The sequence below is a fragment of the Acartia tonsa genome, chromosome 2, assembly GCF_053477335.1.
Source record: "Acartia tonsa isolate MP-2025a chromosome 2, ASM5347733v1, whole genome shotgun sequence".
In the NCBI taxonomy this organism is placed as follows: Eukaryota; Metazoa; Arthropoda; class Copepoda; order Calanoida; family Acartiidae; genus Acartia; species Acartia tonsa.
Window position 1 is genome coordinate 1,572,840 of NC_137261.1, and position 24,810 is coordinate 1,597,649.

The window sequence follows — 24,810 nt, forward strand, 5'->3', positions numbered from 1 at the left end:
GAAAGCTGTCTATAATACGATGCGATAAATAACTATTCTTTAAATAAATAATAAATAAGAAAAAATAAATATAGCTTCACAAACCCTGTAACACTTATTATTTATTTAATCATACAATGCCATCTACTGTGCAGGTATCTATAGGGATAAGACAATGGACGATTAATTGATGTACATCCTCAATGATGATACACAAATTACCCCTTCTGTTTATTACAATTATTGGTTGAAACGTTTCGACAATCAACTAAATGAATCAATCAATTAAAATTCAACATAAGTCCATAAAGTTGTTGAGTTAACCAAAAAGAAATCATGATAATGCAACTTTTGGCAAGTGTAATAAATGGCCTAATGTCCCCTCCATCCCTGTCTACTATGTGCTGCAGCAAATCATTTATAAAAAGTAAGGAACAATTTCTATAATTATTTTTCTCGTATTCATTCGAATCCGGTGGACAGGAACCAGTTCTCAGCAATACGAAAAAACTATGTCTAGCATCGTATTATATCCAGTTTTCTACGAATATAGAAATGTACACTCATAAGATTAAAACCAGTTTTTTTAGCCGGTGCCTCCGGCACCTCGGGGCTAAAAAAACTAGTTTTAATCTTATAACTGTACATTCTATATCCGCGGAAAGCCGTTTATAATACGATACGAGAAATAACTATTCTCGTATTCATTCGAATCCGGTGGATAGGAACCGGTTCTCATGAATACGAAAAAACTATGTCTAGCTTCGTATTATATCCAGTTTTCCACGAATATAGAAATGTACAATCATAAGATTAAAACTAGTTTTTTTTAGCCGGTGCCTTCGGCACCACGGGGCTAAAAAAACTAGTTTTAATCTTATAATTGTACATTCTATATCCGAAGGAAAGCCGTTTATAATACAATACGAGAAATAACTATTAAATTACGCATCTATGTTTTTTGAAGGAATAAACACTTACTAACGTACATACGTACATTCTTAAGGTTTCGAGTTGCTGCACCACGAATAAGAAGCATTTAAAAATAAATATTCTAACAGGGCATAAAAAGATTTTAGTTAAATTTTAAAATTATTATTCTGTTTTGTTTTCACGGCGCTATTATTGACCAAAAATAATAAATTTAATTTGCCCTATTTCAAATAGTATTGATTTTCTACCTAAATAACTTTTCCCCCTTTTTACACATTATTCTTTTCTTTTCAGTTTCCTATTCTCTTTATATTCCCTCAGCACACGCGTCTATTCAAACTATTATTTGGCAGCTTCCTGTTTTTGGCATCTGACCTATCCCCCCCTCCCATTATTGTTTTTAAAAAAAGGTTTGGGTAGCAAGTCTTACTTTAAATATAAAATAGTGTCTGCGCACCTAGCAGCTAGGGGCTCTGTATAAAAATAGCTTAAACTATCATGAGGTTTAAATCTACCAATTAAACAGCCTAAATAATTACTGGTATCAATGTAAAGCTTGCTTTAAAAAGAGAACTCAATCAGCTCAGTATTTATATATATCTTAAGCTTCAGAAGTTCAGACAAAAATAAATATTGTGACCTTATACAATACGATAAAAATAACAATAATAAATGAACAGATTTACCTAAGAAAAGAGATGCCAACGTTATTTTGATTGTATAGAATTGGGCAGGGTATGTTGTATAAATGTATAGAGGTCATTTCAAATGGTAAAAGTGCGTTCATTATACTGTAAATATCCATGTTTTGACACATTATGCCAATAACAATTGCACTTTCTACCACCAGGGGTAGTAGGAACATTTTTTGGTTCATATTAATCCAAAGGGCTAAGTACTTTCAAAATTAATGTAAGTTAAATTTTGCGTGACCATATGAAGAAAAAATTAAAAGATTTTAGTTATGAAGGACAAAAATTACATTACAAGTTAATAGAACATCCTTATAATAAAGTAACAGGATGTTTGTATGTTTGTACCAAAGGATCTCGCTAACCGCTGAACCGATCGGGTTCTCCTTAACAGGGTAGCTTCTCATAGGTCCCGGGAAGGTTTATGACTATTTTCTTGGGGGATGGGACAACCCCAAACCCCCCAAAAAATGAAAAATCCCCCCCCCCAAAATTAAAATTTTTTTTTTAACTAAACTACCTAAAAAAAAAAATTTTAAATCTAAACTAAGAGATTGAATTATTAAATTCGACCCTCTCCTCCTCAAGTGCCCCTAGAGGCATCTAGGGGGCGTAGCCGCTAGTAAAAAATAAAGTAAAGGGAAAGCTTGGAAATATTACGCATTTAGAACATACTTTGCGTGCCAACTTTAGTTGACAAAATAAAGAAAAAGTTGGGGACTACTTAATATGTAGAAAGCGAATTGCAGAACTGAAGATACATAAAAAAAGAAATGCAAGTTAAAATGTTTAGAACATAACAATAAAAGTTTGAAATTTGACTTGAGGTGAGAAAATAAAGGAAAGAGGAAACATATATTTCAACAAATAGCAAAGCCATTGCCAAGCCTCAGGTTTTAAACAATTATTTCCAGGTATTTTAAAAAAGGGTAAGTAATATATTTGTGTTTTCAGGACAGTTGTCTAAAAGTAGATCAGATCAACAAAAAGTTGAAACTTTTTAAAAATTAGAATGAACAGTAAATGTAATACACTGAAAACTTATGCAAATTTTAAAATAATTTTTCTTCTATTTATTTTAAAGATATAACCTTTATTAAGAGAAACTGCGTAAAAACTGGTAACTGCACGAATACTGTAGACTGCATAACGGTTAGACTTTAAACTAAATTTGGCAGTAAAACAGGTTTTTGTACATTACCAATTTTAATTAAAGATAAAGTATTATTTTTCGTTATTCGTTTGAATAATTGTTTATTTTTTAAAAACTGGCCCTCATAAAAATAGCCAATGCTCTAACAGAAATAAAAGATATTTGTATATGTATATTTTTTGGTTATTTTAATCTTTTATATTCGACTATTCTTTAAAACCCGTAAAATTTTAGAATTTTTTTGTGATGTGAAAATGTAAAAATAATGATTGTCTATTGTTAATTCAAATATTTGTACGTATGTTGCAACATAAAGTTTTCAAAATATCTAAACCGTTAGATGTATCTTTTGGGAAAGCTAATAGTTTTTTTTTTATATTTTTTTTGTGTGTTTTTACTTTTCATAAATTCTAGAAAAAATATTTCCTATTTACAAACATTTAATTTCTAAGCTTAGATAATGAAAATTAATGTACACACTATACAGAAGTCCAAAATGATAGTTGAAAATATTATATATTTGGTTTTTGGAAAATTTAGATCTTGATATCATTGAGTGGTAGAAAATTGATTTATTTTCAATAGGCAGTATCAAAACTTTTACATTTTTACATCACAGACAAAACCAGAAATTTTACACATAGCAAAGTTGGAATATGTAAAATTCATTCGTTGCAATACAATGTTAGTCTGTCCGTCTGTCGATTAAAATCTTGCAACCGCAAGAATAGGATAGTTCTACTTTAAATTGCTAAAAGCAATTATTATGCTTTATATAGTTCCTATTAAAAAATGACGTCTGCGATACAATTGATCAATGATAGGCCAATTAAATCGACTAAATCACCAGTATACATTTTAATTGACCAAGGTACTAGGCCAGTATGGCGCCATTTTTTATAGGAACTATAAAAAGCTTCGATATTTGTTTTTTTTTTTATTTTCGTCTATGAATAATTATAAGGAGGTCAGATTAAAATCAATAATCTCTTTTTCTAGGTTAGGCCGAAAAGAATTTAGAATATTTTTTTTTTTCATGGCGACTTTTAAACTGTACATTGGGAAAATATATAAATAAAAGATTGGTTAATTTTCAATAATGGCTTAGAAACTGATTAATATCAGCTGGATTAAAACCGGTACTCGGCTAAACTGAAAAATCATGTATAGCATTGTATTCCTTGAAATTTCCACGAAAAATAAAATAAAAATCATTAAATTAACAACAGTTTTGTTGGTCCAGACCTTTGACCTCTTGTTACTAACGAATCTGGTTTTAATCTAATTATTTTTCATTTTAATATCAGCGGAAAGCTGTCTATAATACGATGCGATAAATAACTATTCCAAGATAAAAGAGTACAGCATAAATATTTTTGCCACCTAGGAAAGTTTGCAAGATACAACATTTTTAAAAGCGAAGCTTTTCTATAATTAGGGTCGGTCCGTCCGTCCGTCCGTCCGTCCGAGATAGATAGCTTTTATTCGTTAATTTAGGCATGTTAGAATTGTCCTATCGATTTCAAACTTTGCATGATGATTCCTGTAGTAGTTGGGTACGATTTAGAAAGCGTAGCAACTCTATAATCATTACCAGAATGTCCGTACGTCCATTTTAAACATGTTGATTTTTCTACTTTTTTAACAACAAATTATCCGTTTGATCTGATTTTTGGTATATTGATTCCTGGGACAACAAAGAACAATATTATAAGCGAAGCAACTCTATAATCAAGTCCAAAAATGTAAGTATGTCCATAAATATTATCCTGCTTCAAGCAGTTTTTCAACATATTTACTTACAATTTTGCTTCGACTCTTATACTTTTAAATTCTGATTATTCAGTTCAGATACTATACAAGTGTTAATGTCCGTTTGTCCTACCGTTTCAATGCTTCGCTTTTATGGATGTTGTCATCTTTGTTTCCATGATATCATACTGAAGTGCCAAATGAAATTGTTCTCAAGAACCCCAAAAAAATTAAAAGCTTCCATAGGGAGAATATCTAAATAACAATACAGATTTTCTGGCCATTGTGAAACTCCTGCACCCCTGACCAAACTTTGATAGAAAAAATATTGGTATCGGTATTTCATTGTCAATGCTGGAGCAAAAATACTCCACAAAAACCGACAGACATCTATATTTCGGATATCACTATTCAGGGGGGTGGGGGGAAGGGGTTGATTTTGTTCACCCCCCCCCCCCCCTCCCACAATTTAAAAACTATAATAGGTGTATGACAGTTTAGCATCGTCAACAGCGGTAAAAGGGCAGTTAAAAAAATTTTCATCCTTTAAAAAAAAAATCATTAAAAAGACTTTATTATCAAATGAAAAATTAGTAAAGTTATACTTTAAAAATTGCTCAACAATATTTTGCGTAAAATAAAGACATGTTCAAAAATGGGTTTAGACTCTTGAAATTTTATTTTAATTGAATATACAGTATGGTTAACATATCAGTAACTTTTATGTAAAGAATTTACAATAAAGGTCTAGAAATAACGTTTTTAGTATGTTAGAAAAATTCCCAATATATTTCTTTAGTGATATCTGTTTTATCTTTTGGTCCAAGTTTAACATTATCACAATTACGACAAAATATATTGATTTTCTGCTTTTTATGGAATAGTATATTAATTCGATAATCTATACAACTATTACAATTATTTAAGGAAACGAATATTAACTCTAAGGATATTTTTCATGACTCGGTAGCCATGCGTCAGCCACGGCTAAACCCCAAATTAAAACCCGTTTGGATGCTTAATTCTTTTTTTAAGAACGATTGTAATATTTTGGTCAGGTTTTGACTTCCAGCTGATTTTTATAATTAAAAAAGGTTGATCTGAGTTGATATCTGAGTTGTAGTAATTGTCTATTGATCTAAATCTGTGTATTATTGCCGACTTTAAGTAAATATTCCCTGTTCTGACACGCGTCTGACATGATACTTTGAATTCTAATAAGAATTTTTGAAATTCCTAACTTCACATTAACATATATTGACCACGAGACAGCGAGGTAGACATAAAATCTGAAAAAAATATTCTAAAAATTCGGGAAGATATCCTATTTGGATATGTCTACTATACCGATTAGGTTTTCTATTTAGGTAGGCTCATATAAGTCCTGTAATGGTTTAAGGCTATTATAGTTTCTAAGTTCTGGGATGGTTTAAGCTATTTTTAGAATCCTAGATGATAGGAATTAATACTGGTAATCTACTTGTAATTCATAAATATCCATTTGGCAAATATGTAAAACTATATTGCCTACTTAAATTATCTTGTAATAAAAGAATATCTGTTAAAGATTGCTATTTTCAATCTAATATTCATCGTAAAAATTCCATCAAATTTTCTGATTCTTTTTTTCTTTATTCTTTCTATTGACAATTTGTTTTTAAGATTACTGATACTTTGGAATAAGATACCTTTCATTCCCCATAAAGCCATGCAAAATTCAAGTGGCCATAGATTTTATTTTGTAAAACAATACCACTTCAAAAAGGGTGACCAACACAACCCAACATTTTTTTTAGTACGTAGCGAAGCTACTCTATAATTTGAAATGTCAGTGTGAAACGTATGGAAGAAAAATAAACTATGAAACATCCATTTCATCCATAGCAGTCGAACTGCTTTTTGGAGGTTTTATCTTGAACTGATTTACAAAATTTTGCAGATAAGGATTTTAAAATCAATTTTAAATCTATTTGTACAAGAAAAGTAATCTTAATTTTCTGAATGATTAATTTTCAAGCCTAAAAATTAAGTATATAAATTTCAATTCACATTTTAAATTTTTTCGGTTCCTACTACCCTTTATAAAAATACTATACATACCGTTCTAAAAAATCCTTTACAAAAAATTATATGTTCAAAAATCCTTTCCATATATGTATTAAACTTTCTTTGATATGATGACCAATGGTTTGTACTAATAAAACCTACATTTTACATATTCAAAATTCTTTAAAAACCATAGAATCATAAACTTTCGAATAAAAAATACAGAAAACAATTTGTTTTAAGGCATTTGTTAAAGTAAACATAAAAAATATTTTATAGATAAAGTTTTTGAAATAAAAAGTTAAAAATAATAGTACATTTCCGTAATGTATATCTTTGGTAATTTTAGTGAAATATCTTCATTTAATTCATTATTCAATGAACATTCAATAAAGGTAAAAAAAGTACATTCTTAAGTATTGAAGCAATAGTCATTTAGAAAAAAATATGATACAAGCTTTATTTCTTTCGGCACTGTAAATAAATCTTTGAATATGTCATTTTTGTTGAGAAAATCATTCAATTTTGAGAAAGCAAAAATTTAAATTATATTAAATCTACCAATATTGGAGTTAGTTATGGAGTAGCATCACTACTTAAAATGTATGTATAAATTTTACCAACCTCAAATAATTATCCGCATGTTGCAGGCATGCAGTAGAATCATTCTTAAATTCCTTTTTGACACATTTCTCTTCAATTTTTAGTAGCGAAGCTACTCAATTTTTCACTTTGTATATCCGCCTGTCCGTAGTGCTATGGATAAATGTTATTTTCTTGGATACTAATTGAGATAGAATGGTGGTTTTTGTGTTTAAATATACTTCTCGCGAAAGAACAAAGTAGACACTTTAGTTTGACCGTTAGCTTGTCGGAAAGCTACAAGATTTGTAAAATATTTGTCATTTTTTACTATTTATCTAATCCTTCTCAGGTTTTTTCTCTACCCTTCTTTTTATGACCACTGAACACATGTTCAATAACTCACTTTGTTATTATTCCAACCATGATATTTTTGGTACTTCGCTACTTTTGGATGTTATAATCCTTGGTTTATGTAAACGATTAGCTTTCGTTAAAGAACAGAACAACCATGAAAGATATAATTTTTGGAATAAAAATCTGAATAGATTTTACATCATACCTCCTTTACCTCTGATAAAAGAGTCTTTGGTACAGATAGACATCATGTTACTTAATTAAAAGGATAACTTCATGATATCCCTCTTGTATTAACTTCAAAACATACCTGAAAAAAATCGGTTTTTATTTCTGAGATTGTATAATTACATATATAAGAATTCTCATATTATAACAATAATTTTTGTCTTGAGAAAAAGTTATAAATTTCTGGTAAGATATTGTATAAAAAAAATAAAAAACGGTTTTAAAAATCTTATCTTCAAAACGATCTATTTTGCAAAAAAATGTTCTAATTTATTTTTAAATAAATGAGACAAATTCTATTTGACTGGAATTTCAGTATTTAAATTTACATTCATTTGTTTTCAGTAAAAGATTTATTCAACCGACGATTGTTAAGACTTTTTGGAAAGACCGTGTTCTCTTATCAATTGTAGATATAATAAGGGCCTATGAGAAGCTACCCTTTAAAGGAGAACCATATCGGTGAAGTGGTTAGCGAGATCCTTCGGTACAGATAAACAGACAGACATACAAATATCCTGTTACTTTATTGTAATGATTACAAGTGGTTATTGCTGACCTAATATCAACACAACATGCTTTTTATATAATAATTTATTTTAAAATATACTCGTCGAAATTATAAAATGGTTATAACTGACATGATATTTATATACTAGCGGCTACGCCCCTAGAAGCCTCTAGTGGCACTTTAAATGTTTTTTTTTATATTTAAAATATGTCTATGTTGCGTTTGACGTTTATGTTTGCGTTGAACTCTCTTTTAAAGTCGAGGAAGTAAAAACAATTTTTTTAAAATTCTCTTAGGAGGGTGTTGGTACCCTCCCCCAAAATAGGTAAAAACCTTCTCGGGACATATGAGAACCTACCCTGTTAAGGAGAACCCGATCAGTTGAGCGGTTAGCGAGATCATTCGGTACACACAGACAAACAAACAGACAAACATCCTGTTACTTTAGTATAAGGATATGTATTGTAGGTATATAATAAATCGACAGATGAATGACATTATAGCCACATACTATTATGTCATGTCTATGAAATAACCATGTTCACTCAATACCATGTAAAACAAGGATGACAACATCCATAAAAACGAAGCACTGAAACGGTAGGACAAACGGACATTAACACTTGTATCGTGTCTTAAACTGAATAATTAGAATATAAAAGTATAAGAGTCGAAACAAAATTGTAAGTAAATTTGTTGAAAAACTGCTTGATACAGGATTATGTTTATGGACATACTTACATTTTTAGGACTTGATTATAGAGTTGCTTTGCTTATAATATTGTACTTTGTTGTTCCAGGAATCAATATACCAAAAATCAGATCAAACGGATAATTAGATCACATAAGAATTCGTTGTTAAAAAAGTAGAAAAATCAACATGTTTCAAATGGACATACGGACATTCTGGTAATGATTATAGAGTTGCTACGCTTTGTAAATCGTACCTAACTACTACAGGAATCATCATGCAAAGTTTGAAATCGATAGGACAATTCTAACATGCCTAAATTAACGAATAAAAGCTATCCATCTCGGACGGACGGACGGACGGACGTACGGACGGACCGACCCTTATTATAGAAAAGCTTCGCTTTTAAAAACTGGTAAATTTTAAAACTAAAGTAGAACAGAGCAAACATTTTTATGAGAAAGATTAGAAAGCAAAAAAAACTTTGGAAATTACTACGATTGTAGACTGAATACCAATTTTGTTTTTTAAACAATCTTGGTCTGGCCTTAAAAATGTAATTTATTTTCGAAAAAAATACTCCATTTTATCTTAAATAATTAAAACAGATTTTAGTTGTTATTTAAAAAGAAACTGAAAATATGCTGTTTTAATTCTTATATTTTACTTTAAACATTTAAAAAGCTAGGAATTTCTACAGTTATTGTCCGTACGGCCGTCAGTTTTTCTGTTTGGTAATTTTGGCATGTTAATTTTTTTTATCTTTTTTTACACCAACATACAGATTTTGTTCATTGAATTATTTTGCAATGATCAAAACACTTTTCTCTGACTTTTTTTTGTTGATTTGTTGAGCTTCGCTTTTTTTACGTTGTCATCCTTGTCAATAAAAGCATTCATTCGAAAGGGGAAAAACTTGTTAGTGACAAAGCCTATAAACTTTATAAATGAACACATACAATAATTCTAATAAGAAAAAATGAACAGAGACTTATATCAGTGATTTACATTCTTTAATTTTATAATCATAAAATGTCTGCTTAGAGGAATGAAAGATTTCAAAGACCAAATACAAAAACGGGACAGGGTTTACATATAGCTCATGCCCCCTCTATTCTTTTTCTTTAATTACCATCTTTACAAATTACTACCATTAATCTACTATGAGTTTTATTGATAAAATAACGGCAAGAATTATTTCTTAATTATACTCATCCCTGTCCCTTATTACACCCTCCACAAAAAAGTATTCTCTAAGTTGTATAAAAAGTGTTATGACATGATACAGAATATAATGAGAGGTATTTACTGCCTTAATTCAACCATCCGTTCATCTATCTATCTATCTATCTATTTGTCTATCAATACACTTGAAAAGAGTTATATAGAATCAGAGATAAAGGTATGGGACAATGATAATAATAAATGAAATTTGGTTTTCTTACTATCCAACCACCTTGGCTTTTAGTTATTTATCGCATCGTATATAGACAGCTTTCCGCAGATACTAAATTAAATTAAATAAGATTAAACCTTCAGGGGTAACAAGTTATGATTATTATTTTAATATTCGTGGAAACTTGTCTGTAATACAATGCTTCTTTAGTATAGCCAAGAACCGGTTCTAATCCAGCGGATATTAATTTTTTTGAGGCCAAACTGGAAATTTTTTTACCTTTTCCTTTACTATTATAAAAAAAGTTTAAAGTTTATGTTTACGAGCATGAAATTTGTAAGTTCCTTTGGACACTTTTTGTTGCCATTGTACAAATTGGCAGAAAATGCATGGATAATAAGATGAATTCTCAAAATTAAATAGGAGGGCAAAGACAATGTAGCTCTGTAATATAAAATTATCTTAAGACTTTATCTAAAAACTAGCGGCTACGCCCCTAGAGGCCTCTAGTGACACTTTAAATGTTTTTGTTTGTTAAAGTTAATTTTTTATGTACGATACCACCTTATTTGACGTTGAAGTCTCCCCTAAATTATTAAAAAATTCGATTTTTTTGTCATTTCTCTTGGGAGGGTGGTGGTACCCTCCCCCAAAATAGTTATAAACCTTCCCGGGACTTATGAGAAGCTACCCTGTTAAGGAGAACCCGATCGGTTCAGCGGTTAGCGAGATCCTTCGGTACACACAGACAGACACACAGACAGACAAACATCCTGTTACTTTAGTATAAGGATAAAATAGCCTAAACCATCCGGAGACCTATGTGATGATATTTCTGTAAGTCTTTAAGATCTCGTTATCAACTAAAAAACTTTATTTTGTCCTAGGCTGGGTTCCTGCTATTTTGATGGGAAAAAAAATGGCAATCATCATATCTATCAGAAGCATGTCCCTATCCTAACGACTCAATTTGTAAACTATGCGAAAAGGTGATGAGTTGCGGATTTTTTGCAGGCCAATTTTTTTTGCACAAAGTCTTTTTTAAATCAGCTCATGGATAGGGAAGAAGGATAAGGGAGATGTGTGGGAGGGGGAGGTGGATGAAGAACCTTTCTTTATTAACCTTATTTCAAACATAATCTCAATTAGGTGGGATAATATTATTCCCTACATTTATAAATAGCCTAAAACCTTCTTATGGTCAATTTGAAGCTTCTAAAGAAATTGTGCTTAGCCACTTTTTAAACTTAGAAGACCACTTTTCTTAACAATAACATTTACCTAGAAATTTATCTTTAAGAAGCAACGCCTTTTTATGTAACGTTAAAATCATAAGATTTATATTATTCAAATTATTAAACAGTGGCGTGCCATGGGTTGTGCAATATTGGAGGGGGGGCTTGAGGAGCAGTTTGACAACCCCCATCTTTTATTTCTTTAAAGGATTCAGAATTCAAAGACATATATTTTTTAACTCTTATTTTGTACATCTCAATTGGAACTGAAGATCTATTTATTAGTGAAACATTTGTGAAACATTAGTGAATGTTAAAACAAGGATGACAACATCCATAAGTAGCGAAGCATAAACAATTAAATAAGAGTTTAGATATTAGTTGACAAAAGCATATATATTAGGAAAAAATCACGAAACCTTTTCAACATTTGTTTTTAATTTCTTAATATTTGTTTATATTTCAGTACTATGACTAACAGACTGACGGTCAAAGTAAATTACATACTGGATGCTCAGAACAACGGGAAATTTAATTTTGATATTTTTAACTACAAAAATTTTAAAAAAAACGGACCATAAACACCAAAGATATAAAGAAAAATGTGAAAAATATAAAAATAGCCAAAAACCTGCAAAAAGGCAGTCTGACCGCCATTGATGTGTTCTTGAAACGAAAGGAAATTTAATTTTAATATCTATAACTGAAAAACTTTGGAAATTGGGCCATAAACACCAAAGGTATGAAGAAAAATGTGAAAAATACAAAAATAGCCTAAAACCTGCTTAAAGGCAGTCTGACCGTCATAGTTTTTTTTTGAAACGACGGGAAATTTAATTTTGATTCTATAACTGAAAAAATTTTGGAAATCGGACCATAAACACAAAAGATATGGAAAAAATGTGAAAAATACAAAAATAGCCTAAAACCTGCTAAAAAGCGGTCCTATCGCCATTGATGTTTTATAGTTTATTGTGCTCCTTGATAATGGGAATGTTGTCAAAAAAATTTCAGCCTTTTATCTTTTATAGGAGCCGAGAAAATCACATTTCCCCCAAACTAAGACGGACAGACGGACATACGGACAGACAGACATTTCAAAATATAGAGTAGCTTCGCTACTAAAAATAACTTGCGTTTATATATATAAGTTTACCCAAATCGAGGGGTCTGAACTTTAGGGGGAAAGTGCAAAAACAATTGTCAGGAGGGTCCTCGGAATGTTTTCATCTATTTTGGGGGAGGGTACCACGTCCCTTTCAAGGGAAATCGCCCCTAAAAAAAATTAACCCCCTAACTTTCTATACTTTTACTTTTTAAAATTAAAATTGAACGTTGACTTCCCTTCCCCCCCCCCCCCCTTCAAGTACCACTAGAGGCGTATCCTCTGGTTATTATAAAAATATTAAAAGTTTATTTTGTAGAAGTGAAACTGTTATAAAGATTTTATGTGTGTAATATCTCTTCATTCTAACAATAGAAATATCATTCCATAAAGTTCCTAGGGTATCCGGGGGATATCTTTAAAAGCAAACAAATATTAAACAAAATAACTTTTGCATTAAAAATGTTGGATGATTTTCAATTAAATGGCCAATTATAATATGAACAAGTAAAAAGCAAAGGTCAATCCTTATAATAAAGTAATAGGATGTGTGTGTGTGTGTGTGTGTCTGTATTGAAGGATCTCTCTAACCGCTAAACCGATATGGTTCTTCTTTACAGGGTAGCTTCTCATAGGTACTTGGAAGGTTTATAACTATAGAGGGGGAAGGTACCACAACCCCTTCGCCCCTAGAAATAAATTACTCCCATCCCAATTTAAAAAAAATTTCTTGAAAATAAAATAAAAATTTGGGTTATTGAACTCAACTCAACATCTCCTACCAAAGTGCCCCTGGAGGCCTCTAGGGGCGTATCCGCTAGTAAATGAGAAAGTTGGACAGACAAATATAGAGTGACAGATCTTTTAATACTGAAAAGTTGGATTATTATATACAAATCTAATCTAAACAAAAGATATTATTATTATCTTATATTATTTAATTCTTATTAAATAAAGGTATTTACACTTCAAAATAATGGTAGTCTATTATTTTCACTCTTCTGGTTTTCAATATATGTATATACTTTTTAAGTAGCCCAAAGATACCCTATAAATGTATGTGAATCTCTGTAGTTAATACCAATTCTACCTTTATAGTCACAGATAGACAAACAGACAGACAAACATACATGCACAAGAATAGGAGAGCCAAAATCAGCTTTTTATTTCCTTTCTAATTTCTCCCATCCCCCCTTTTTTTCACACTCTTTTCCTATTTTAATTTCTTTATCTTTCCCCTTTTCTGCCTTTTCAATATCTCCCCTTATTTCCCCACTTCCCTTTACTGGGGCAAGGCAGGTGTGGCAGCCAAGTCAATTCAAGCCACTCACACACACACACACACTCACACACACACACATACACATACACACACACACAAACACACAGACACATGAACCAATTCAAATATAGAAAAGCACACTGATCTTTCTTTCATGATTTTCTTGATAGAGAAAGAAGGGAAATATTGACAATAATATTTTTTTTTATTGGAGGAGAATGAATGAAAAATAATAGATAGAGAGGGAAGTTTTGTTTAATAAAAATAAAAATACATAAACAAATGGACAGGAAGCCAATTATAAGTTATATCTAAAATGATCATAGTTGACCATGTAAAAAATGTTTTAAACAATATACAAAAATTATATTTCTATCACGAGATCAAAGGGAAAAGAGCTGATAAATTTGATGTACGTCCCTAATGATGACACACAAAATTGCCCCTTCTGTAGATTAAAATTAGTGATTGAAACGTTTGAACGTTTATCTTAATAAACCAACCAATGAGCCTCAGTAAAAGTCCCCAAAGTTGTTAAGCCAACGAAAAAGAAAACGTTATTATAAAACTTTTGGGACTAGTTTAATAAAAAATCCTCTGTTTCTGATTTCTATCCCATTGTGAAGCAACATTTGTTTGATATTAAATATGTTCATGTAACCTTTTCTTCCCAATTCTAAACCATCTCCAAAATATTGTTACCCCTTTTTTCTCATCCTAAGCGTACATTACGATTCAAATCTAAAGCCAAAAACTTTTGACTAAAACAAAATGTAATATTTTACAATTATTTAAAAAAAGTAAAAAAAAGTGATACATTAAAATGCAGGAAAGCAAACTTTATGTGGAGAAAAACGATCATACCTCTATCTTCCAAATAATAGTTATTTCTCGCATCGTATTATAAACGGCTTTCCGCGGATATAGAATGTACAATTATGAGATTAAAACTGGTTTTAATCTTATGATTATACATTTTTATATTCGTAGAAAGCTGGATATAATATGATGCTAGACATAGTTTTTTCGTATGGAGGAGAACCGGTTCCTATCCACCGGATTCGAATGGATACGAGAAAAAGTTTTCATAGGTATTAAAATTCTTTTTCTTTTTAAAATCTTTTTCTCCTCATAATATATCAGTTGAATATAAACACTTTTTATATCAAAAGTTTTGAATAAAAATTCATGAGCAATATTCCACAAAGCTTTGAAGTGAAAGGATTTAAAGTCCTATTATCACAATGTAGTATTGGGCTATAACAAGCTTAAATTCTACTGTGCTTCATTATTAATAAATCCGCTAACCAAATGAAAGCATTCTTACACCTTACCAAGCATTTAGAATATTAATTAGAAATTCTTATGCACCCGAAAATTCAGCCAAAACCAGTAATATGCACACAGCCAATATATTTCTCCCCCCCCCCCCCAAAAAAAAATAGTTTATAACCTCCCTGGACCTAACAGAAGCTTCACTGTAAAGGAGAACCATATCATACAAAAAACACAGAGAGATAGAAACACATTCTGTTACTTTCAAAAAAGAATACACATTACAAAATCTTTAGGATCTTTAAAAATGCAAATCCTCTGAAGAAGCAAATTTAAATATCCCTTAGGAAGATTTTTAAACAAAACTTCACCTTGAAATTTCTTTGTCATCCGATACTTTACAAGATTTAAATCTAGTTAAAAGGTTTTATAAAATATATTTACATGTTAACAATGAAGGGGCAGGGATAAGGTAACCAAAAAAAAAATATTTCGCCTCGATTTAAAAAAATAAAAAGAGTAAAAAGCTTTTTTAATCTATCATTGAATATCATACTGTTAAATCTTTTTTTACAAGAACAGAATAATTAAACAAAGACATGTTTGAGCAAAGGAAAAGTGAAGGTTAGAAAGCTTTTGGGGTAAGATTCATTTTTCTTTAACTGTCCTGATCCTTTATCCCTGAAATTTTAAATTTGCTTTTTAAACATTAAAATATTAGGCGTTTTGTTACAAAGGCTATTAGATTTAATATATGTCGTTTTATGATCTTACATCATGCTTAAATCATATCCATTACAGCTAATATTCTTCGTTGATAAAACGTACATGAATTATGTAAAAAATCTACGCTTTCAAAAATGCATCATATGCAAGGATCTAAAGGGATAAGACAATGGCAGATAATTGATGTACATCCACAATGATGATACACTATTACCAATTCTGTAGATTACAATTAGTGGTTGAAACGTTTGAACACTCAACTCAATGAACCAACCAATAAAATTGACTAAAGTCCCCAAAGTTGTTTATCCAAAAAATATGAAAACGTCATTATAAAACCTTGGGGACTAGTGTAATAAACAGCCCATTTATTTTGTTTATTCATTTTACCAACTAAAGTTCAGTAACATTCAAATATTCATAATATAAACGGGAATCAAATATTTTAATCGCTACAATGCGTTTTCTATCTTTATAAATATTTATATAATACAGTAGATTTTTGCTTCTTTTATCTAAATATAACATATAGCCTAAAGCCATCCCAAGGCTTAAATCTAAAATAAAATAGTCTAAAATCATCTAAAGTGATCTGTGAATCTTGCCCAAAAGGAAGAACTCAATCAGTTCTTCAGTAATCGAAATTAGGTTTCAGACAAAAAAAAAACACAAAAAAACCTTACTACTTTATATAAAAGGATAGACCTCGTTGAAGTATTTTAATTCTCAAAAATATGAATTAATAAAAAAAAAATTTAAATAACTGAATATTTTTCTCATTTCTGGTTATATGATAGGTTTAGAGGCAATCAAAATTAATTATTTATCAAACATAACTCAGGAATAAAGGAATCAATAAAATAGGTTACATTTATAGACTTTGATACGAGAAGTAAGCTTTTAGTTACTAAACCTGATCAAAAGTTTAAAGCAATTTTCTATTAATAAAAATCATGTCTATTTGTATGCTTTTTAAGATCTCTAAAAAGGCTGTAAAGAAATAGATTATGATTAAAATTTAAAAAGAACCACAAAGAGCACTTCTATTACAAAAACTATGTTTAACATTTTTTCATTTTAATTTTCTTTTTTTTCTGATCAATGTTTTAGACATGGTTTATGTTTAAATCAATATTTCATTTATAATATTCTATGAAACAAATCTATTTGGCTAAAAATTATATGATATACATATATTTAAATTTTATTTTAAGCATTAGAGTTCTTTAAATTGCTACACAAATAAATTCTAACATTGTGATGTTAAGTATGCTGTATTAAAAAAACTGTTAATTTGATTAAATTAATAACAAAAATTATCTAAAAAAAGGGTAAAATATTCCCATGATTAAAAATCCAATTGGTTCTGATTCTAGATGCCAAAAACGATTATTGGTGGCTAAGCTTCAATAAATGGAGAGATTACAAAAAAGATAGTTTGCTTCAAGGTCTAAATACTACGTGGTTGAAAAATTTAAACAATAATCTAAAAGAAAGGATTCCAAGTAATTATTTATAAATAAATAGGAAGCAAATAAATACATTGGTCATACAGTACAAATGACCAATGATAGGCCAGTTTACATTTTACCATTGGTCAATTAAAATATATACAGGGCTATAATTGATCATTTGTATTGTAAGTTTTTTTTATAGGCAATATATACTACCTCAATAAATAGATTAAATGGGGGATTAATGAATTGAATTGATAGTTACAATTAATGTTAGAAAAAAGATGGGATAAAAAATATGTGTAGGAATTCCTGCTAAATTATTTTGTAACTATTATGTAAAACAGCCCTAATTTATTTATTACTTCCCTTGGGCCAATCTTTATAGAACATATAAATATTAAATCTTTACTACAAAAAGCCACAAAACAAATGTAAACAGAAAAACAGTACAGACGCAGATTTAAAAGTTTAAAATGTATACTTTATCATCCTATCATATAAAGTATTAACGTTTTTTCTCAAGGTTCCGGATTGAGTTCTCCATTGCAAGGCAGCTTCACATAGGATCTGGATGGTTTTAGGCTATTTCATTTTTACATTGAAGTCTTATGATGGTTTTAGGCTATATTTCCTTACAACCTTTAGTACAGAGCCCCTAGATTCTAGGGATGCAATCGCTAGGACTTATATATCAACATTGAACAGTAATTGTGAATTGTGAATTATGTAAAATTTTCGAGGTAAACATAATGTAAATTAACAATAAAAACTCTAAATCGATAAAATATCAATTATGATCACTTTTATAAATCCCATGCAGTCGATATGACATTAACACTGAATTATCTATTTAAACAGAACTAAAATTTTCTTTTTAAAAAGATTTTAACTGTAAAAAATTGTGTCAGTAGGTTTTACCTCTTTTATCCTTCAAAGTATTACAAAATTGTATTTTTAACCAATTTTGTCTTAAATTATTATTTCCAACTTGGTTATATAATCTTTAAAATAAACAACACACACCTAAACAATCTCATAGCATTCAAACACAACAAAAATATTTTCACATAACTTTAAAAACTATGGAAAAAATTTCCAACCCTTTTTTGTTCTAATTCACTCGGTGGCGGCAAATTTGGCGGCAAAATGTTTTGTGACGTCATGGAAGCAACACTATGACTTGACGATTTTGTGTGAGATTTTTTTGAGAGCAGCGTTAATCTTCATTTAGGGTGTGTCTGTCTGCTTCTAACATACGTCATTAAAATTAATCAAAATTTGGTAAAATTGTCCTAAAATTTTTAAAATTTTAATTTTTTTCTTTATGTAAATTTTTATAAGAATAATGTAATGAAATTTGTCATCCTTGTTGTTTTATATAATAGTTTTGAACTTATCTATTGAGTTTGCAAACACTAAAAGTATGCTCTTTTAATTCTTTACTAAAAGTTTGGAAAATAAGAAATTTAGCGTTATAGTAACAAGAAAAGCCGTCAGTTATCCTCGGAAAATAAGATGATAAATTTCTTTTTTTGTTGGCTCTAAGAAAGGAGGAATTCTATGATTTTTCTATTTTCTTTTTCGTGGAAAATATACTGTATTTGTGTTTCAACACAGTTGATAACCGGTTTCAATTTAGCGGAAGTTGATCACATCATAGAAAATTGCCTAGGTAGAAAATTTTTTAAGCTTATTTTTTCTTCTTGTAGAAATGGTATCCATGCTTTCTAGAACTCAAATAAAGGTCAATATTAATGGTTTTTACTGATCAATAGATGAGTACTCAATAGTAGTGGCAGAGAAAGATATTCAACCTTTATAAATTTAAATTTGAAAATTAATTCCATATAAACATTTCATGAAAAAAGCGATTTAAAGCTATATAGAAAATAAACACAGTTTTAAAATATTTTTTATTATTTCTATTTGTTGTTAATATTTGGTTCCAAATAGGTCTATGTGAAAATTATTATAACCGTTTGGTAACTAACTTTGTCCGACTGCCTGTCAAAAATGCTGAAGATGATATATGAATTCAGCTGGAAAATTTAGTTTTCTGGGCTTCCATATAAAATTGAATAACAATTTCTTTAAAAAATTCTGAATAATTGGCATCTACATTGCATCTATTTACCTTTAGCAGTTTCTTTGCTTAGATAGTTAAGAATATTGTCATCCTTGTTTTTATAAATTAATCCCTTAATATTCTAATACTAAATAATCTTTTTTACTCTTTGCTTTTCAGGAAACATGTCCATCCATAGTTGTGATAGTAATATATAACCAATAGAGCAATGCAGTCTAAAATGAGACAAATGGGGAAGTACAACAGGACATATTGATGGGAAGGCAGGGCATGAATGAATATAAAAGGGAAGGTTTGCTATTTTCATGGTTAATCTAATTCAAGTTGAAAAAATTAACATTGACTTCAATTTTAACCAAAGTTTTCAAAGTGGCTGCATAGAATGAATTCTTTTTTCAAGGAAGTTATAGTTGGTCTAATAGATTTTTCTAATTAGCACCTAGAGGCTAGGGGTGCATAAGACTCTACTAGTACTCAATTGAAAAATTGTTTTCTTAATTTTGAATGTTTTTAATACAGTTGACTGGAACTTTACCTATTTTCCATCTTGTTGGTAAATATTCCTATACAATTGTGTGAAGGTATGATATTGATCTATATTGGCTTGCAAGCTCACTAAGGTGTCTCTATGTATGGGTGTGTGTGTGTATGTATATGTATGTGTGTGTGTTTATTTAGAAGTAAGAACAAGCATTCAGAAATAGATTAGAATTACATAAAAAAAACGATTTAATAAACTAATACAGCTTTCTAGACCACATACATCCAAAAAAAGTGAAATTTTCTTTTTTTGCAAAGAAAATTTTTTTCATTGGAGATAATTTTGACATGTCTTCGTGTAGAAGAGAATAATACTTGACCCGAATCAATATTAATCTTCCCTGGAAATTATAGACACAAATCAGTCCATCCATTTGAGAGATCTTATTGGACAAACACACATATACATCATACTATTTTAATTTATAATTGTTTTTAAGAAACCTTATCCCCAACTATTTTTATTCTAGATTATGGTATAAATTTCTTCATGGCAAATTTTAAACTTTATAAGCTGAGTATTTTATGTAGCAATGCTCCTATATGATTAAGGAATGGTTTTAAATTCGTACATATATTATGGCATCATTTTTAATAAAACACTTCTAATTCATTGTATTACCGACGTCAAAATTAAAAGACAAGCCTAAGCATTTGTAGGTATAACAATTTTCGGACAATGGAATGAAAACGAAGTAGCGGGTTTCGTCGAGCCACTGCAAGGTGCTCTAAACCTGCGGGGCCAATTAACTTGCGAGGAAAATATTAACATTTACCAAAACTAACCTAACCTATCAAAAACTACTGTAAAAATACTCTTTTTTTTTCATGTATAAAAATGGACATAATTATCCTTGTCTTAATGAAAGGTCACCCAAGGTCGACATTGTAAACCAATAAAGGTAAACAATAGACATACAGTTCTAAAAAGTCTTTATGTAGAATGTATTGAATTATAATTGAATAATTTAAATCTTATTATGGTTAGGAATCTAAAGGGATTAGACAATGCCCGATAAATTGATGTACATCCCCAATGATGGTACCCAAAATATTCTGTAGATTAAAAGTGGTGGTTGAAATATTTGAAAACTTAACTTAATTAACCAGCCAATCAAAATTTAATATAACACTTTGGGGACTAGTGTAATAAAGAACCCTTTGTTCCCCCTCTCTATGACAAATAATTGAATAATTTAAATGTCATTATGTTGAATCTTGCTTTTACTCTCCGTTGCAATGACAGTAAGGATTAAATTAAAGATTGGGTAACATCGAACCATAAGATTTAAAAAAAAGAATATTATCTATTCTAAAACTCTATTGTCAAAGATTGCTTGTATTTTACAAGGGATAAAATTACACAAACAATACAAATTTTTAAAGGACACAGATTAAATTACAAGTTTAAATGACCTAATTGGTTTAAATAACAGCTTTTTTTTTGCTAAAACAGTTTTTGTTATTTTTAGGATTAATTTTTTGTCGGATAGAAAAGTTTGAACAGTGCTAGTTTGGATTCAACCAATCAAAAGTAAATAAAAATACCCAAAGTTTTTAATCCAACAAATTAGATAATATTTGTGTTTATAAAACTTTGGGTATCAGAGTAATTTCATTGTCCATTGTCCCTTCCCTCACTGATTCTTACCTGTATGAGTGCGTTTGTGAATTTTTAGGTTTTCAGATCTTGCAAAAACTTTTCCACAGCCAGGGAAGGGACAGGGAAAGGGTTTCTCCCCGGTATGCACCCTGAAAAGTAAAACAATACATTTTGACGCGTTGATGATAATTATTTGTTATAAAGGAAAAACTTTTTTTAAACCGGATATTTTAATAACAAAATATGTATATGATTTTACTTTATAATTAAAACAAAATGGGTAGTACGCAGGGATCGGAAGCCTCACGTAAGCCGCGTGTAAGCCTCAGTGAAATCGTGATTTTATCACTATAAAATTCAGCTGGATGTATAAAACGGCTCTTTAGCAGACAATCCTTCTTTCTTAAATTTTTTTTTTCTGCTCACAAGCAGGTTTAAAACTGAGGCTTATGCGCGGCTTACGTGAGGCTTCCGATCCCTGGTAGTACGTCAATATTTGTTACCAAAGGAACATGAGATAATTCATCGGAAGAAATACTTTTATATACAAATTTTAACAATTTCGATTTCTTTTTAATTTTGACCGGAATCCTTCCTCAAAATATATTAAAACTTTACATCTATACAAAAATATTAACTATGTTACCTTATATGATTCACCAGTTTATATTTAGCCTTGAAAGGGCGTCCCATCCTAGGACAACCCTCCCAGAAGCAGGCATGGTTAGATATCTCAGGACCGCCCACATGCTCAACAGTAAGGTGGGTCACAATCTCGTGCATGCTCGCGAATGCCTTATTGCACGGTTTCCTGTATTTTTTTTTCAATGATTCTTTACTAAAGGTCTTAATTATAAAAATCTAGAATATGCACTCTAAATTAACTAAATTAAATTTTAGTTTTAAATTATGATTTATGATTTTGGTTCTTATAAAATAACTTTTAAAATTCAGGAATAGCCAATTAAATCAATTTGTAAGTAAAGAATGTTTGCCTAGGATTTGGTTGATCTGGTTCTATCCAAGCACACAAAATTTCTTGCTTTACGGTATGCGGTCGCATGTACCTAAAAGATAAGAAAAACATTGATATTTTATTGTTTTACAAAAAAGCCTTTTATAATAAGCAACTTTTTATAACTGTATCATCTTCATAATTAATCTAGATATATTATCATTTGGAAATCAACATTTTAATTATCTGAACTTTCTAAATCCCTACATACAACTGCATTTTCAAAATATTAAAGCTACCTGAAAAATGCACCATGTGAAGTCATCTGATTCATGTAAGCTGCTGTACTAGCTGTATAACCAGCTGTCAGGGTACTAGGTTGACCTCCCCAGCTACCTAAATAATTTAATCATTATTATTAGTTTTATAACCAGCTTTCAATGTACTAGGTTGACCTTCCCAGCTACCCTAGTAATATAATTGTTATAAGCTGCTATACTATCTGTATAGACAAGCTGTCATGGTACTAGGTTGATCTCCTAAGCTACCTAAGTAATATAATCATTATAAGCTACTGTACTAGCTGTATAACCAGCTGTCAGTGTACTAGGTTGACCTCCCCAGCTACCTAAATATTTTCATTATTAAAATCTGTTGTACTAGCTGTATAACCAGCTGTCAGGGTATTAGGTTGACCACCCCAGCTACTTTAGTAATATAATCATTATAATCTGCTGTACTAGCTGTAAAACCAGTCCTCAGGTTACAAGGTTGACCTCCCTAGCTACCTAAATAATATAATTATTATAAGCTGCTGTACTAGCTGTATAACCAGCTGTCATGGTACTAGGTTGACCTCCACAGCTACCTAAGTAGTATATTTATTATAAGCTTCTTTACTAGCTGCATAACCAGCTGTCAGGGTACTATGTTGACCTCCCCAGCTACCCTATATTCATTTTAAGATGCTGTACTAGCTGTATAACCAGCTGTCATGGTAATAGGTTGACCTCCTAAGCTACCTAAGTAATAAAATCATTATAAGCTGCTGTACTAGCTGTATAACCAGCTGTCATGGTACTAGGTTGACCTCGCCAGCTACCTAAATAATATAATCATTTTAAGCTTCTGTAATAGCGGTATAACCAGCTTTCAAGGTACTAGGTTGACCTCCCAGGCTTCCAGTTGATCTCAGTACTAACTTATTTTAGATATAAATTTATACCTGGACACTCAGATAGTAATGAAGGCGGGGCAGTATCAGGAGGATGGGTACCAAACATGTGGTGAGTGGCTGCATGATGCAATATATCCCTGCAAAATTATCTTATTCTAACTTGTCATCTGACTATAAAATTTCCATTTACCTTAAATGATCAATAAGTTCTGTTGTTGTTGTCATGACTGTGGTGTCATTTTTGACCATTAAATTGATGTACATTCACAATGATTATAAACAAAATTACCCCTTCTATAGATTACAGTTTGTGGTTTAAACGTTTGGACACTCACTTTAATGAACCAACCGATCAAAATTTAACAAAAGTCATCAAAGTTGCAGAATCAACGACTAAGAAAAACTTATTATAAAAGTTTGGGGACTCGTGTAATAAAGAGCCTAATGTCCGGTCCCTCCATGATGATAAAAATGTAAAATCTAGAATAAGATTCCTTGTGTAAGCAGGATGATGTGAAGGATGAGTGTGTTACCTTCATATGTAAAAAAAATAGCAAAAGGTAAAGGGTCAAAAGCCTTGGTTATTTCATAAAAAAAAATCTCGAATAAGATTCCTTGTATAGGCAGGATGATGTGAAGGATGAGTGTGTTGATGGTGAGGGTAAGGAAGAGCATACTGCTGACCATAACCTGGAGCATCTCCCAACTAAACAGTAGCAAGTACATAACATTTTTTTCTTCAAGTTATTAATAATTTATAATTTATACCTGTTGAAATTTGGATAGTTATAAAATAATCCATGAAATGTATAAGATTATGTTTTAATGAATATCATAGAAAACAATATAATATTAAAAAATGAACTTGTATTTGAAGGGCAGAAGAGTTTGTCTTACTCCTTAGTTTCAATCCAAAATCTTTTGTCTTATTTATGTAGTGCCTAGAATCACATGCGCCCCCCCCCCCCCCCTCCCCTTCAAATAAAACCAAAATAAAATCATAACATATGATTCAGCGGGTTGCCATGCCTTTATGTTTCAGACTAACA

The 24,810-nt window shown here is 30.4% G+C and overlaps 1 protein-coding gene across 1 annotated transcript in view; it reads right to left on the reverse strand.

The window, feature by feature from the left end:
• LOC145312673 (uncharacterized) overlaps nt 1-23,894 on the reverse strand; it is a 63,027-nt gene extending 39,133 nt beyond the window's left edge. The window contains exons 1-5 of the mRNA XM_080151932.1: nt 23,810-23,894; nt 22,884-22,980; nt 22,625-22,696; nt 22,276-22,440; nt 21,678-21,778 (exon numbers count right to left, since the gene is read on the reverse strand). Coding sequence (XP_080008058.1) covers nt 21,678-21,778; nt 22,276-22,440; nt 22,625-22,696; nt 22,884-22,980; nt 23,810-23,867 — 493 coding nt within the window. The 5' untranslated portion in view covers nt 23,868-23,894. The remainder of the gene's footprint in view (nt 1-21,677; nt 21,779-22,275; nt 22,441-22,624; nt 22,697-22,883; nt 22,981-23,809) is intronic.
• Between the last annotated feature and the right edge of the window lie 916 nt (nt 23,895-24,810).